The sequence below is a fragment of the Oryctolagus cuniculus genome, chromosome 10 (assembly GCF_051225735.1).
Source record: "Oryctolagus cuniculus isolate XC-2025 breed Fujian yellow rabbit chromosome 10, ASM5122573v1, whole genome shotgun sequence".
NCBI lineage: Eukaryota > Metazoa > Chordata > Mammalia > Lagomorpha > Leporidae > Oryctolagus > Oryctolagus cuniculus.
This window is the reverse complement of record NC_142876.1, coordinates 21,113,621-21,129,861: the sequence shown is the minus strand read 5'-3', so window position 1 is coordinate 21,129,861 and position 16,241 is coordinate 21,113,621. Positions and strand designations below refer to the sequence as shown.

The 16,241-nt window shown below is 43.9% G+C and overlaps 1 protein-coding gene across 2 annotated transcripts; it reads left to right on the top strand.

Moving 5' to 3' along the window:
• The first annotated feature begins 287 nt into the window (after positions 1–287).
• On the top strand, positions 288–15,583 carry ST8SIA3 (ST8 alpha-N-acetyl-neuraminide alpha-2,8-sialyltransferase 3). Of its 2 annotated transcripts, none has more exons than XM_051851188.3 (4): positions 288–754; positions 1,867–1,989; positions 4,341–4,898; positions 6,605–15,583. In XM_051851188.3, exons 1-4 carry the CDS (start codon positions 576–578, stop codon positions 6,885–6,887), a joined length of 1,143 nt encoding a protein of 380 aa, XP_051707148.1. In that variant the 5' UTR covers positions 288–575; the 3' UTR covers positions 6,888–15,583. The 2 variants fall into 2 exon arrangements, with proteins under 2 accessions (XP_051707148.1, XP_089161209.1); XM_089305083.1 differs by having other exon boundaries at positions 425–754; positions 10,337–15,583.
• The last annotated feature ends 658 nt before the right edge of the window (positions 15,584–16,241 follow it).

Genomic DNA, 16,241 nt, shown 5'->3' with positions numbered 1-16,241 from the left:
GGTTATTTATCTCCCTATTCTGCGCTATATTTATAAGGTAATGAATGGTCCACGGAACGAAGTTCGGGCGTCTGTCTCCACGCAGCCTCCTCCTCGGCGGCAGCCTCGGGTCCCCTCCCCGCGCCGCCTCCCCCGCACCCCCCCCCGCGCTTATTTGGGAGATTAGAGTTCATTAATTAAATCCTGTGCTTAGATCGAACGGTAACATTATTCCAATCACATTTATCTTGCAGGCGGCGGCGGAGATGGCAGCCTCTCTGGAAACGCGCGGGGGAGCCTGAGCCGGGGGCCGGGAACGCACCGCGCGCTCCCCGCCGCGTCGCCGCGCGGCCCCTCCATCTTCCTGCTCGCCGGCTCGGCCCGCTCGCCGCCGCGACCGCCGCCGCCTCCGGGGGTCCCGCGCGCCGCCGGCCCGCCCTGAGCCCGGCCCCGGCCGCCGCCCCCGCCGCCGCCGCCGCGCATCCCGCGCTCCCCGCGCGCGCGGACAGTCGCGCGCACACTCGGGCACGCGGGCCAGCCGCCGGCCGCCCCATGGACCCATCGGCCCGGCTGCCCTGATCCCCGCCCAGCCCGGGATGAGAAACTGCAAAATGGCCCGGGTGGCCAGTGTGCTGGGGCTGGTCATGCTCAGCGTGGCCCTGCTGATCCTGTCGCTCATCAGCTACGTGTCCCTGAAAAAGGAGAACATCTTCACCACTCCCAAGTACGCCAGCCCGGGGGCGCCGCGAATGTACATGTTCCACGCGGGATTCCGGTGAGTGCGGCCCGGTCCGAGCGCCCTCGGGCCCCCGGCCGGCGGTGTGCGGGGCGCAGGGCGAGGGTCGGCGGCTCCGAGACCCTCTGGGCGAGGGAACTGCCTGCCCCCTTCCCTCCCCTCTCCGCTGCGCCCTCCTCCTCCTCCCCTTTATTTTTTAACCGAAATCCCCTAAAAGCGGCGATGCTAATCGATGCGATTGCCTTTCTCGTATTCTTCCTCGGCATCCCCTCCCCCATCTCAGAAATGGGGGGAGGACTCACAGAGGCGGTGCACTTGGGAGGGGGCGGCGAGGCGGGCGGTGAGCGCCCTCCGGGCTCGGGGTCCGCAGACTCGGCGGCCGGCTCCGGGCGGTGCGGGCGCTTTCATGGCGCAGGCGCCGGGCTCCACTCGCACCCTCTCCGGCCCCTCCCGCAAGCGTCCAGGGATGCACGGGTTCCTCCTCCACAAGGCCCTGGTGTTTTCCCTCGATCCCGTCTCTTTTCTGCGATTTGTGCAGGTCCCCTGGCCCTGCGGGAAGCGGCCTCCTCTGGACGCCCACCCTGGCCCGCTACGGAGGCGCCGCGGGGCGCGGGGCCGCACGAGGGAGGCGCCGGGAGCCGCGGGCTCAACTCCTCGGGAGCGCCGGCGCCTACCTGTGCCCCTGGCGCGCTCCCGATCGGGCCTCGAGCGGCTGGCGGCTGGCGGCCCGCACCCACGCCACCTGCGCTCCCGCCGGCCCAGACTGCGCCCGCCGAGAAAGCCAACGGATGGGAGTGAAATCTGACTTGGCCCGGGAAGGAAGTGGTTAAGGCAGGAACCAACCCCAGCCTTCCTCCGAGGCTCCGGCTTCCTCTGCCCTTTCCCCAAAAATCAATGGGCGCTGGGCGGCCGCTGTCCGCGGTGCTGACTCGGCCCCGCGCCTCGTGCCGGGCCCCCGCCCCTGCCCTCGCACGACGGCCATTTTCTGGCCTTTCCTGCACCCGCAGGCTGACAATGGAGACGGCTCCCTTGGCTGCCAGCCTTCCCCCCGGCCGCGGGCGTCCAGGGTGGCCCTCCCGAGGGCGCCCCGGGGCGGCTTCCAGCGCTGAGGCCCGTGTGCGTTGGTCTGTGTTCCTCCTGCTCCCCTCCAGGTCGCAGTTTGCGCTGAAGTTCCTAGACCCGTCGTTTGTGCCCATTACGAATTCTCTCACCCAGGAACTCCACGAGAAACCTTCTAAGTGGACTTTTAATCGGACAGCGTTTTTACATCAAAGGTAGGATAGGAGGCAACCATCCAAACGCGTGTTTGAATTCTCGAGCTCAAAGGACAAAACAACGCCCTAAAACCAAAACAACCAACATGCCCCCACCTCCCGCACGGGCCCCAGTTCTCAGAGTCACAACTCAGATGCGAGTAGCGGCCTCTCATCAAAGAGAAGCATCAGGATGGCCAGTTTGCGGGGAAAAAAGGCATTTCCAATATTCTCCCTAACTTGGGCTTGATTGAATGTCATGAGTTGCAGTCAACAAGTCTGGCTGATAGTACCAAAGCCATCCATTTGGGAAAAAAAAAGGCAAATAATTGCAAAATGCATGTAACTACACAATGTATTTTCATTCCTTCACTGAAAAAAATCTTTTTTTTGAAATATAAAATGTTACCATCTCATTGAAGCACACACAAAATAACGTGATCCATTGTCATCAATTTACTAGTGAAAACGTTGGCCCACAAATAGATAGATTTCTAAGTATACTTTTCAATGATTTTTGTTTTGATTTTGCTTGTTAACCCTTTATAGCTTTTAACTTGTTGTGAAGTTGTCCAACATCATTCTGATTATTCACAGTATCCTCATTTTTACATGCAGTTGTTTTGCTTGTTGCTTGGGTGTAGTTGTTTTGGGAGGGAAGGGATGAGTTCTCACTGATTCAGGTCAGCTTTTAGGAGTGGGGCTGTCTTTACTCCCTCCTCCTTGGCAGAACTGTCGCCCTGCTAAATGCAGTGTGAGCCATCTAGTGTATTCATGAGGGGTGTGAAGGCATATTTAACAAACCAGTCTCTTTAGAGAGTTGTGCCTTTCCAGCTCGTGCTCTCGCTCTCTCTCTCTCTCTCTCTCTCTCCCTCTCCCTCTCTAAGTCTTAATCCATTGGCAGAATTAAAACAAATTCAGTGGATATCCATGATGTCAGGAAAATGTCACTGACTTAAAAAGTTGACATACAGTCCTATGATTATGACCAACATTACAAAAACAAGTTTCTTTAGCAAGAAGTCCATGAAAGTTAATTCTAAAATGCTAGTAATACTCTTTTTAAAAGCATTTTTGGGCTTTTTTAAAAAGAAATGTTTTTGTCCAATAGACAACCCAGAAACTTTCTGGGTGGGAAACTATATACCTTTCCCCAAAACATTTTTCTAATTCAGTAAAGATGTTCTTCCCACAGTACACAGAACCCTTGTGATGAATCAGAAGGGTATTTTTCTCAAAACCTCCTTCCTCCAGCCCACTTACCAGATAACCTTTAAGTAGTTTCCACTAGTGTTGCTTTGAACTTGTCTTGCCTTTTGCCAGCTTCTAAGAACAGTACTGGTAACTTTGGAAGCTGGGAATGCAGATTTCAGATTATGTTGCTCTGTACCTTGAGGAGTGAAGTCTTTCTTTTTAAAATAAAATTCCAACCAAAGTTAAAGATGTGCAAAGCATGTTATTTCACTCTTACTATTTTTAGGCAAAAGACACAAGAGACTCAATGTGATTGCTTAGCAGCAGGAAATCTAGCAGCAAAGTATAATGCTGCTGGTCTCTCAAATATTTTAAATAGCAGAGACTTTAAGAGGAGATACTTCATTACTTAAAGCTCAGTATGAAAGCAATCTGAAGTTAGGTTTTAGTGTCACTTTTGCCCCATGCATGCTCCGAATATTCACATATTTTCATGATTTACAGCAGCCTCTTTTTCTAAGAGTTAGATTTCTCCAACTAAATTTTATTTCTGTATAACCAAGTTGAAAAATATCCTTGTTTCATTATTAAATGGCCTTAATAAGATTATCATCTCATTTCTATTAAGTAGTTAAATATACCCACTGCTATTACCATTTCATATTTTAATAATAGATAGTCATGTACCAACTCAGATCTGCTTGGCTCTTCTTTAGACACCAGTGATATTTGATCTCTCTCGAACACTTCAGACCGACAGCAAACAAGTCATCCCTAGTTACAGACTCTCAGTCACCAATGTGTGTGCGTTAATGTGAGCTCTTTGAGGCCTGCGTAAATGGTCTGTCTCCTTGTATTTTCTGACTCGGTTTGGCCTGTGTCTCTGCCCCAAATCAAATACACTCTCCAAGTAGAGCAGAAACAAAGAAATGGCAGCTAAAACTGAGTTGCATTTACAGGTCGCAAAGGGTCACATTCACAGCTTACCTGAAAGATGAGACCATGTCTGTGACTGCCTAGACAGTCCTCCCTTGGAAGGCCACACGTATGAATGTATAGTCTTTTTGGGATTCAGTGTGCCCCAGATGCTTGTCTGAATGAAATGGCCATGTAAGTTGTAAGATGCACAATCAATTCTCTTGAATGGAATGCATTTAATGAATTTCTTTTTATTTTAGGCAAGAAATTCTTCAGCATGTCGATGTAATAAAAAATTTTTCTTTGACCAAGAATAGTGTTCGGATCGGACAACTGATGCACTATGATTATTCCAGCCATAAATATGTTTTCTCTATTAGCAATAACTTCCGCTCACTGCTTCCAGATGTGTCACCCATTGTGAATAAGCATTATAATATCTGTGCTGTGGTTGGAAATAGTGGTATCCTGACAGGGAGCCAGTGTGGACAAGAAATAGATCAATCAGATTTTGTTTTCCGTTGCAATTTTGCCCCTACGGAGGCTTTCCAAAGAGATGTTGGAAGGAAAACCAACCTTACCACCTTCAACCCCAGCATCCTGGAGAAATATTACAACAATCTCTTGACCATTCAGGACCGTAACAACTTTTTCCTCAGTTTAAAAAAGCTTGATGGGGCCATTCTTTGGATCCCTGCATTTTTCTTCCACACTTCAGCAACTGTGACCAGAACATTAGTTGACTTTTTTGTTGAACACAGAGGTCAGTTAAAGGTCCAGTTGGCTTGGCCTGGAAATATAATGCAGCATGTCAACAGGTGTGTATATTTTATTGCATTTAACTCCTACCCCACCAGATGGCAAATCAATATTGTAATCTCTTGGGGGTGGGAGCCCTCCAGTTAGTTAGTTGTGGTGATTTTAATAGTGTATGACAAACTCTTTATCCTTTGTAATGAATGACTGTGTTGTTCTAGGTAAGTTCAGTCCACCCCCAGCTGGTAACCAAGGGCCACATGGAGTGATTGGTGTTTCATCAGACTTCCCCTCGACACCCTGTCCCCTCTCTTGATGGGATGAGAAGTCTTCCAAAAGTTCATAGAAATGCATTTTATGAAAACAAAACTGCATGGATTTCAAAATCTCTTAATTCCATTTTCCATGAACTTTTCAAAACCCCCTTATATGCCTACCAAGCAGTCATGGCAATCACCATGAATCAAGAATTTTCTTTAAATGGATAACTATACCCCAATAAAGCCAATGGCTGCATTAGACAACTAAAATGGTTTTTTTTTAAAGGAAGATGCAGTTGACTTAAAATGTTCCCTTTTGTTTGTTATGTAGGTATTTTGTTGATGCCCAAGTGTAATAAACCACCTAGATAAATCATAAATTTATAATTTTTCTTTATAATTCTGTCTCTGTGGGGAAAACACATGAAAGAATTTCATGAATGCTGTAAACCTTATGGTTTGATAGCGAGGTTGAGCAGAAATGCAATATTCCCATCTAGTCTGGGGATTTTCAACTCTAGCTGTGGATGAGAATCACTTACAGAACTTGAAAAAATACTGCTGCTTGGGCTCTACCTCAAGAGATTCTGTGTAGTCCTAGTGAAAGGGAGGTGGGGACTGGGTGATTGGTATTTTTTAATGAATCCTTAGATGATTCTAACATGAAGCCAGAACTGAGAGGCACTTAATACAGGGCATTTTATAAAGCAAGATTAATTGTAGGATTTTTTTCCTTTAAAACATCTGGAAAAATTGCCTCAACTCTTGTTTCTGAAGATGTCTGCATCTCTAGCATTCTAGTAGAGTCCAATATATTATTACAGGTTAAACTGGGTTCTGGAAGATCTGGTACCTGGGGAAATTCTTTATCCCATAGCAGATTATTCCATCCTGTAGTTTTCCAAAGTCTTCCAAATTTAAGATCTATTCAGTTGAAGAAAGAATCATAGTCCAGATATATCTGGAAGGTGGAGTGATGCCATGATTTATAGGCCAATCTGGATCTTTTCTTTGAGAGAAAAGGGGTGCTGGTGAAAGCTGCAACAGGGATAACAAACATGCATGCACTGGGACTGTCCCAGGATGTGCGGTCACGTTTTTAAAGAGACAATTTGAAGATGAATCAATTGGGGTACTAGTAGCAGGAGTTTTTTTTTTTACCCAAAGTCACTGTTCAGAATGATCAGGATGAGAATAATAAGCCAAGTCTCCTGCCAGCCAGTCCCTTGGTCTTTTGATCTCATCATTTTATTCCCCTCATCATCAGTTTCAGTTCTACTATACCAAAAAGGTGGTCAGAGTCATTCTCACTCCTTAAAGAGTATGAAAACCCAGACTGGACTTTGAAATTTCTTCTGGAAGGGGAAAGGACTGAGCTGGGAACTGGGTTTGTCCATGAAACTTGAAACAGTCTAGACAAACCCACCTCCCAGCCCAGGCTGACTGACCTGTCTGATTGAAACCTTCAACACTGGCCTCTGAATCCACATGTACTTATTGTTCCACAGGTACTGGAAAAACAAGCATTTGTCGCCCAAACGGCTGAGCACAGGTATACTAATGTACACCCTTGCGTCAGCAATATGTGAAGAGATCCACTTGTATGGATTTTGGCCTTTTGGATTTGACCCCAACACAAGGGAAGATCTTCCATACCATTACTATGACAAAAAAGGAACCAAATTTACCACCAAATGGCAGGAGTCCCACCAGCTGCCTGCTGAGTTTCAGCTGCTGTACCGAATGCATGGGGAAGGGCTCACCAAGCTGACTCTGTCACACTGTGCCTAAGAACTCCAAATGGAGTGTGCCAAATGGCTGTTAAAAAGTGCCCCAAGTCAAGTTGAATAGTCTTCAGAATAGAACCCTAGGGAATGTCTCAAAGACTAGTCTGCCATTTGAGAGGAAATAATTTTCTCTCTCTCTCTTTCTCTCTCTCTCTTGCACTGCTCTTTTAAGGGGCTTGGCAGATTTAGCAAGGACAGATGGCATTGAAACCACATGATTTAAACTTGATTGATAAAGGGAATGTTGCATTTGAAAGTATGCTGCTAATGAAATGGTTTAGAGTATTTTCATGTTTGTATTTTGATAATCAACTGCCTCCCATTTTTATAAGGACTGGAGCTAGAGTTTTTGTAGCTCTGCTCAGACACAGTCCTCAGAATCAGAGGCCTCTGACCAGTTGGGGCAGATCTCAGTTTTGTTGGTGGGATCAGACTCTTCAACATGGAAACATAAAAAATTGGTTTGCATATCTCATCTCTTACTTTCTATCTCCTGTCTACCATCTCCCTTCTCTCCCTACAGCTATTCCACATGCCTCCCAGCACTATGGAGTTTAATAATTTGTTAGGAATACTGTTGAATTAGCCTTGCTTGTCTGTGTTGCATCTGGACCTGATGTGTTCAAGGCTCTGGGTAACTTCAATGTTTTCATGATAAACCATGAACCATCATAATGGACCTTCTCATGATTACTTTCATAAGAAATGACTCTTAGGAAGTCCTCAGTAATCCACACAGTCATTCTGCAGCACAGTGAGCCTTCTGTGGCAGGTAGCATGCAAGGCAGTGTACCTTTCACTCAAGAGAATGCCTATGGCCTGTGTGGCATCACATCTCTTGACATGAGTTGACACTGTGGCAGGTAATAGCACCACTGCCATATCTGTAAGGGTGCTCTACTCTTGGTCTGGTACCTGCCACAGTCCCAGCCCAAGACAGCTGGGCATTCTCTCTAAATATAGAAGCACTGAGTCAGCTTAAGAGACTAGGACACAGAAAGGAATAGGAGATGAATATATGAATATTCAGAATTTATTATGGAATCCTCTATCCCTTAACATATTGTTACTGTGTCGCCCATTCAGAGCTTTGAGAACCAGCAGGATTAGAATGAAAGAGAAGCTTGGAGGTTGACCAGGCTGGCCCCAGGTTTGAGTAGTGCCCAGGTAAAGTCCCTTTGAATATCACTGTGTCCACCACCACCAATCCAGAACTCTTTGTTTTCTTCAAACTACTGTATGAGTAGACACTCAATATTCCATCAACTGAAGGCAGGTCTACATGCCTACAAATTAAGCATTTCAAAAGGAGAAGTTATTGTGCAGCGGCAAGATTGGGTGCTAAAGCACTCTTGGAATTTGGGATTATGTAGACCTGCCATAAAGGGACTAGTTGGCCATTCTCCTTTTTATTATTTCAACTGGAGAAGTAGCAATCACATCATTTCCATACCTGAGTTTTACTGAGCAGCATTTTGTCCTTACAGTTCAATTCAAAGTCTAGACAAGTTGATGTTAAATTTTAATGTGCTTGATTCTTCCTTCCAAATGCCAGTCAAGCACACTTATTTTATGTTTGAGTGGAGCAGCTCATTCTTTTACAGACATCTCATCTAGATCACTTGTAGTGTTACAAATGCTATTAAAAATAATTGCTGTAGTTCAGGAATCAGCTCACTGCCCCTCTTTGGGAAGGTATAAGCATGCCCCAAATTAAACCAAATACAATGAGAAGAGATGCAGTCCTGATGCTCATGTCGTGCCTGGTCCCAAAGCTGTCCTTTTCCAAAAGCTATCTAATCAGGACAGCTTATGTAGATGCAGATATTAGCTGCTGAGAGAGAAATCATTTGGGTTCAAATGTTGTCAGTTGTGACACATCTTCCAATGTTATGTGAATAGCAGTTGTTCAAGTAGATGGGAAGAAATAGGAGTAGATGTTTCAAAATGAGAAAAACTAAAATAGCTTGATTACTGGAAATATTTATAAGGGTAAACAGTAAAATCATTTTTAAATCCAATGGTATGATTTGATGGCCATCAAAACCACACCATGTGTGCTACTGTCGTGAGGACAGCACCACTGTTCTTGAGCTGTGCTCTGTAAGCATTGCTGTGAGGCTAATAACTGATGGAGGTATCTAGTTGGCTGTTCCCTAGCACTTAGTTCATTTAGTGACAACCTAGAGATACTAATGCCAAGATCACAGGGATTGATTCTGACACTGGAGTCTTAATCCTAGTGTACCCATTTGTTTTTACTAAGTAGAATTGCAAAAGAACCAAGAAGGTTATAGAACAAAATGCCAGAATTTCTAAAACCAGTTAATTTTTCCAGGGTGGATTCTTTTAATTTGATCTCATCAACACGCCGATGTTTATTGTTTGTTTTTTAATTAAGTTCACCCTTAGCTTCATCTTATTTCTGGAGTGGGATTTTCCATCAATCGCTTTAACAAAAACTCAGAATAGTGAGGAAATGGACTTGTCTCCAGAGATAGAAAGGCTTGAAGATCAGCTCATCCCCACTTCTAGGCAGGATTTCCTAGAGCTGACCCCAAAAGATCTTTGTTACCAAAACACAAAAACAAACTGTGAAGAAAATTGCAAGCCCTTCTATAGTGGTTCATGAACACAATTCTCGTAAGTTCTTGCTTTACAGTCTTGATTTGCCCCATTGCAAAGTTTAGTTGCAGTTTGTGGGTAAAGCATTGACCCCAGCTTTCAGCACATAGTAGGTACTCAGTGTATGGCAGCTTTTAATGTTAGTTATGCCCTGGACTGGCAGTTCTAGCATATAGAGAAAAATGGCCAATGGATGATCATACCAAAATCTTTCTCTTTTTAAAGACTGCTTCAGAGTTGGACATTATATAACCATTCTCACAACCAAAAGACTTGGTGGGTCCCATGTGTCCTGATTAGGGAGACAGCAGTGTAAGTAACCAGAACTGGCCAGCCCTCCTGTGCTTCCCAGGCTTGTGTAATTAAGTGCAGTGAGCTGGACAGAAGGGACTATTAGGGCCATCTTTCCTGACTCAGCTACAGATCTATCCCCCTGGCTTTTGCACTGACTCGCTTTGCTGGTTCTAGGCTTAGCAAACTCTTTCTGTCAACCTTTTCCCTGTTTAGGATACTCACAGCAGAATCCAACCTCAGCTATAGGGATAAACTTCATCATAAAGCCCTCGAGGCTGTCTACATCTGACACCAAAACCAATCAAATTGCAGATGGAGGAAAAGGCAAATATTTGGCAACTTGATAATGCTAGAGCCTTGGTTGTCATCACTTGTTCTGAGTGTCATGTGATCCAGGGGAAGAACCAGGTTAAAAAGTGCTGTCAGTCATTCCTCTCACAGCCAAAAAATTCTCCCCTGTATTTGATGATTGTGAAGTCTATGGTTCCTCCGCCTTTGTGTCTGTGTCTTAAGTGTCCTTAACCGTGTGTATAGTGGCATCATGTGCCTGGCAGTGCTGATCGTGACTGCTGTGCCATCTGTCTGGGACCTCGATATCAAGCATCTGACCATGGGGCTACCAGCAAGAATGCACAAAGGAAGAGGCCCCCAGACCACCTGTCACTCATGGACATGAGTGCCAATTTTCTGGAGAAGCTGAGGAACAGAACAATATTTCTTCAGACTTCGGGCAAGGCACTGATTATTACACACTCTCAGAGAACAAAGCAGTGTTGCCCTGAGGCTAAATGAGGCTGGGCCAGCACTGGAGAATGTGAAATGCTGGGAACTGAAGAACTTTGAAGTTCTCCTGTCCCAATTCTTGAGTTTACAAATGAGAAAATGGAGAAACAGAGAGGCTCGGTGACTTTCCCAAGATTGCATAGGTAATTAGTGGAGAAGTCATGATTCCTCATCTAGTTCTTCTCAGCCCTGTCAGTATCAAATGAAGACAGGCTCAAAGGGAGAATGATTTGGTCTGGGATTTACAGGACACCTAAAGTAAGTCAGACTGTAGAGGAGAAAAAAATTCTCTCCCTCCCCCAAAAAATTTCTCAATGCAAAACATTAAAGGAGATGCTTGCCTCAAAATACAGCCATCCACTGATACCTTCCGTGGCTCCAGAAGAAAATCCATTTGGTCAATCATTATTTGATAAATCACAGTTTAGTTACTGATGGCTCAGATTGGCAGCTGAAATCTTACACAATATTCATCATAAAACCTGGCTTCAGTGATATGCATGCATAATTTAGAAATTGAAGGCTGAAAATGGTTATGTACTTTCCTGTATGTATAATTTGCAACTGGATTAAGAAATGCCTCCCATAGTATAAGTTGTTTCAACAGCAGCCTTTGAATTATTGCATTTGCTAAGTTCAATATGCTAAGAAGATGTACAGATTATGAATGACTTTGGTGGCTCATCATGTGCAAAATGACAAATTGAGTAATTTCTTGTGTAATTCTGGATCCTTTAATCCATTTTCCCCATTATTGTTTGAATGCGCTGGACAAAACTTTCTGTTTAGCTTCTTTAACTGTCTTTGCTTCTAGAATTGGGGCTGTGCATATTTGGATGGAGAGCCCAATGGAGCTCTGTGCTGTTGGGCTAGGCACCTTGGCCAACTGATTAACCAGTCTGGACTCTGTGGCCCAATTAATCAAGGCCACAGATGAGTTATACCAAGAACTAGCATGGCTAATTGTGTCTCCCTCACACCCTGATGGTTACAACATTTGAAATGGAAAACAGTTTAGAATGTCATTATTGTGTTATGCAGTATTTCTGGAAATGTATTTTTATGGTGATGTGATTTATTACTGAAGAAATGTTGTTTGAATAGATGTTTTTATCCTCAGTGCAGCTCATTCTCTTGTTGTTGATTACAGTGAAATCACATGGAAGAGCCTGTTGCAGAACAATTCACTTCATTTAAGATTGGTGGGGGGTTCTGGACTTGCAGAATAACTCACCTCATTTTAATATTGTAGTGGGGTTCTGAGGTTAGGCTCTGAATTTTGCTGCTAATCCCACAGCAAAGAAAGGTTTGAAATGAGAAACTATTCAAAATAGAATTCTTGCTTCTCACTCCATACCATTAACTCATAATATCCTGGAATAAGTTCAGCTTACAAAGATTGCAAGTTGATTCTGACCTGGCCAGCATTTGGAAACCATATCATAGCAGAGCCACACGGATAGTTACCATTTTTACCAAAGGAGCTGAATGCTTCTGACTCATCATACCACTAGTTTCAGGTGTTCTTTGAAGTGATCATGATACATGGCAGTGTAGACACAGTCTTAGTAACTCAGCCATCCCACTGTTTTGGCTGACTTGACCAATCACCAATGTGCAATCAGTAACTGTCAATGTAGTCGGAGTGGATGCAAGCCTGAATATTAGGTGAGACACACAGTTCAAACGTACTTTATCCAAGGCTAGCCCTTTATCTTTCCAACTAAGAAGGGCATTGAGAATGGTAGGTTGAGAAAGAGGGAGTTAAACAATTCATTTAGATTCACCTGGCCAGTTACTCTCAGAGCCTAACATATTCCTCAAGGAATCTGATTTCTCAACCTCCAAGTAAAGCCTCAAATACAAAGATCTACAGGCTAAAAGGAAATCCATCAAGGAAGGAATTCAAGGGGCTTAAATTCTAAGGCCAACACAGTAAAATAAGGGTGATCAGTTGTTATTAGCCACTTTGTTCCAGCCTGTTGTATAAGGTGCCACTGCTCTAATGAAATTTTGGCCAAGCCTCTATCTGTAGCTGTGCACATGTAAAGCCTTTAATCGCCAGAGGTACCAAAGGGCTCCTTTGGTCTCCTTTCTGTGTGATTCAGAAACAGTTTCAGCTTTTTGGTGTGCTGCTAAATGTTCAACAGCTGGTTCTGCAGAACTGTAGAACTCTGATTTGTAGCACTTATCAATTTCCATGGTGTAAATATTCTCATCATAGCAAATTTCAAGCTACTAACTGATTGTCAACCGGCTCAGAATTTAACTACACATTTTCAAGAGCCAGTATGAGTTGGCTCCAGCACAGCACTGCCCGAACTATTTCTGAGTCCATAAGTACCACATAGAAGAGGTCAGCAGTGGCTTTGGAGAGACCTCCAAATGCACCCTCTCTCCAGGGAGGCGCCTCCACCTTGTTCAGTTTTACTCACTGTTAGTAAGACTGCATATTATCAAATCCTCTAGGCTAAAGCCATAGGGAGTTCAAAATATTCCCTAGCCATGTGACTCTTATTAAACTCTCAACAGACTCCTCAATACCTTAGGAGTTAATCAACCATGGGTTTTCTGATTCCTAAGGGAAACATTCATTAACTGCCAGTTGAAACCACTCATGGCTGATCCTTTTTGTGTGTGTATTCCATAGTCCATCACCTATTTTCCCTTTCTACTTATTCCTCTTCCTTATGGCACAGCACAGAATTCACAGGCATCCATAAAACAGTGTGTGCAATGGAGCAGGGAATGAACAAGACACTCATTCATCTTACCTGGCCCCATACACCTCAAGAGACTCCCTGGTTCAAAAGTCTCTATCCAACCAGGGGACCCTCAGCATCATGCCCATAGCATAGTGCCCAGAGTTTGCATATGCACTCGACTGGACTTTATTTAGTTCCTACTTGTCAAAAACCACCACCAAAAACCTCTGAGCAACTTCAGGGACTGAATGGCATCATATGATGCCTTGCCCTTAACTAAGCTAATGTAAAGCTGGACCCTAAAAAAGTAATCTACAAACATAAGGCCACTTCAGTCCTCTGGCACTGAGCAGTAGAGCAACTGCCCTTCTGAACCAAGTGTTCAGGATTCAGATACCCTGGTCATCCACAAATAAGCATTATTTGCAAATTAAAATTTTTCTGGAGGAAGTCATTCTTAGGAGCATTTAATTAGATTCTTTGAAAGGCAATACTGGAAAAAATATACACAGTGAATGGCCATAAGTTTTTGTTCTGCACATAGTGAATTACAATCAGATCATGAGGGAACAAATATAGTTTCCTGGCTATAAGAAAATTCCCTACAATAAAATCTATAACAACAAAATGTCTAAAGCATTTCTAGACTATAAATGTTTGAAACTGATTTTCTATATTGTGTTTAAAAAGCCAGGATATCCTTTATTTTCTGTTCTTAATGGAAATGGGGTTTTCTCTATCTTGAGCAAGGTATATTTTGTTTTAAATGAGTCAAGTACATGTTCAGATGATTTTCTCTATTCCAAACAAATTGCATGTATCCTGGGGAACAAATCTGGCACCACAGACAGAAGTCTATAGCTACAAGCACTGGGAACTGACAGGTAGGTCCAATTTTATTATGAATAAATTCACCGCAAAACACAGCCTTGAAGAACCAGCCACTCCCATAACATTTTTAGCTGGAGAGAGAGGAAAGAAAATCAATAGATGATGAGGGAGAGGTTTGGTCAGCATACATAGGTAGATTAAACTCACTGAAGTACTTGCATAAAGGAAGGGGAGGATTCCTTCTAAAACCTAGAATCTGGGCCATTTTGCAAGACTGAGAACAACTGGAGTCCCTGTTAGAAATGCTCTTTAACAACATTTCAAGATCCAGATCTGAGCCCATGCTATGCAGAAAAGGCAGACTTACGACCAAGAGAGATTTATTGCTGGGCTAAGACCCAATCACCAAGCAACAGAAATCAGCAATGAAGTCCTCCCAGGACACAGAACTAACCTACTGGAAAATCACAATGCATAAGGCACAACCATTTACTCACATAGAGTGGTCACCTAAGTCCACAGCAGAACTTCACAGACCCAGACATTATCTCAGGTGCAGATCAGCACCTTCAGTGTTGAGAAGCGATAACTGACTTGAGGGAGTCCAGGGACTTCTCTGTCCAGCCAGCTAACTAGAATCAGAGTGTAGGTCTCCCAACCACTGATTGTACTATACTACACCATGCTGCCTCTGTTCTTTAGGTGGAAAATGACAATCCATTGTGAAAGCATAAATTAGAAGTCAAGACAAAAGAATGTTTATGATATCTTCTCTCACTTAGCCTCCTTTGGTTTCATCATTTCATGTTAGCATTATTTTAAAGAATGTTCCATCATCATAGAATGAGGAACAAAGCTCTTTATAAAGTAATGATGAAACCAAAAGGTCCAAAGGCGAGGGAACAGTGAATGTAAGTTACTAAAGAAACGAGCAAGAAGCATGTGTCAGGGAAAATCAGTGCTTCTTATAGTGTACTACTGTGGCACCCTCCCCATGCTCATGTAATGTATTTGCTCTGGAAATGTCATTTTATGCTAGGACATTGGTATTGAAGGCTTCACTCTTTCCCAAATACATCAGAAGTTCTCTCACTCTTTGGAAGAAGCCAGGCCCTTAGGAATCAGACTCACCTCCTGTGAGAGGCAGCCTCACCTGCCGTTGGAAACAAGCTGCCAGACTCTGAGGGCCAACGAGATGGGGAGGAAAGAAGCCAGCACTGCTGGACTGAGGAACATGTAAATATCTTCTGCCTTCTTGGTGAGCAAGGACGATCATCTTTTCATAGAGGTAATTGTGTGTATATTGTGATTGTAGTTTGTGAAGAAAATGCAATGGTTTGCTTTGACAGCTCCCAAATGTACCTGTTAAGTGTGAATGTGCCTGCCTCATTGCCTCACGTGCCAAACACAGTACTGAATGCGTTCTTTTTAAATAAACTGTTTTATTGTGCATTGGAAAGCACTGCTGGTTTTCTCTGTCCCATTTGGAATGGCACACACATGTGCACACACTTGCATGCGCTAACACCCACAATGCATGCAATGAAGAGACAGTGTGCATTCACTTGGATTTCATTCTGAGTGTTCTGAAGTCTTCTCCTGGAGGTTTGTAAACTACATATAAAGACTGGGCTTGGCTGTCTACAACCTGGAACTAGCAACAAATACCAAAAGCACTATCTTTCCATGGATCTTCTAAATGCAAATAATGCAACAAGCTCTTAACATTATTAATAATGATACATAATTCTTCAATGTTACAATTAAACACATCTTTTATTTCATCAATAAACCACTGAGGGAGAGATGCTCAGGGCCTTGGTTCACTTAGTAATAAACTAAGATGAGAACTCAGCTTGACCCTTGATGCAAATCTTTCCCCTGCACCTCTGACCTGTTCCAGTCTCTTCAGGTCACCTCCTCATAAAGCCGTTCCTGACTGCTGCTATTGGCCTCTATCCCCTTACCCTGTATTATTTTTTCTTCAGAGCATTTCTTTCATCACTGGAAACAGTATTGACTTACTCCTTGTTTATCGGTGTCTCCCACTATATTATAAGCTCTTCCTTCTACAAATCAGATAATTTTGCCTGTCTTAATCATGCTATGCCCCCAATGCC

Coding starts and splice junctions, on each gene's coding strand:
- ST8SIA3 (XM_051851188.3), top strand. CDS start 576: ATGAGAAACTGCAAAATGGCCCGGGTGGCCAGTGTGCTGGGGCTGGTC. Junction 1,990..4,340: donor ACAGCGTTTTTACATCAAAG/GTAGGATAGGAG, acceptor TTTTTATTTTAG/GCAAGAAATTCTTCAGCATG. Junction 4,899..6,604: donor ATAATGCAGCATGTCAACAG/GTGTGTATATTT, acceptor ATTGTTCCACAG/GTACTGGAAAAACAAGCATT.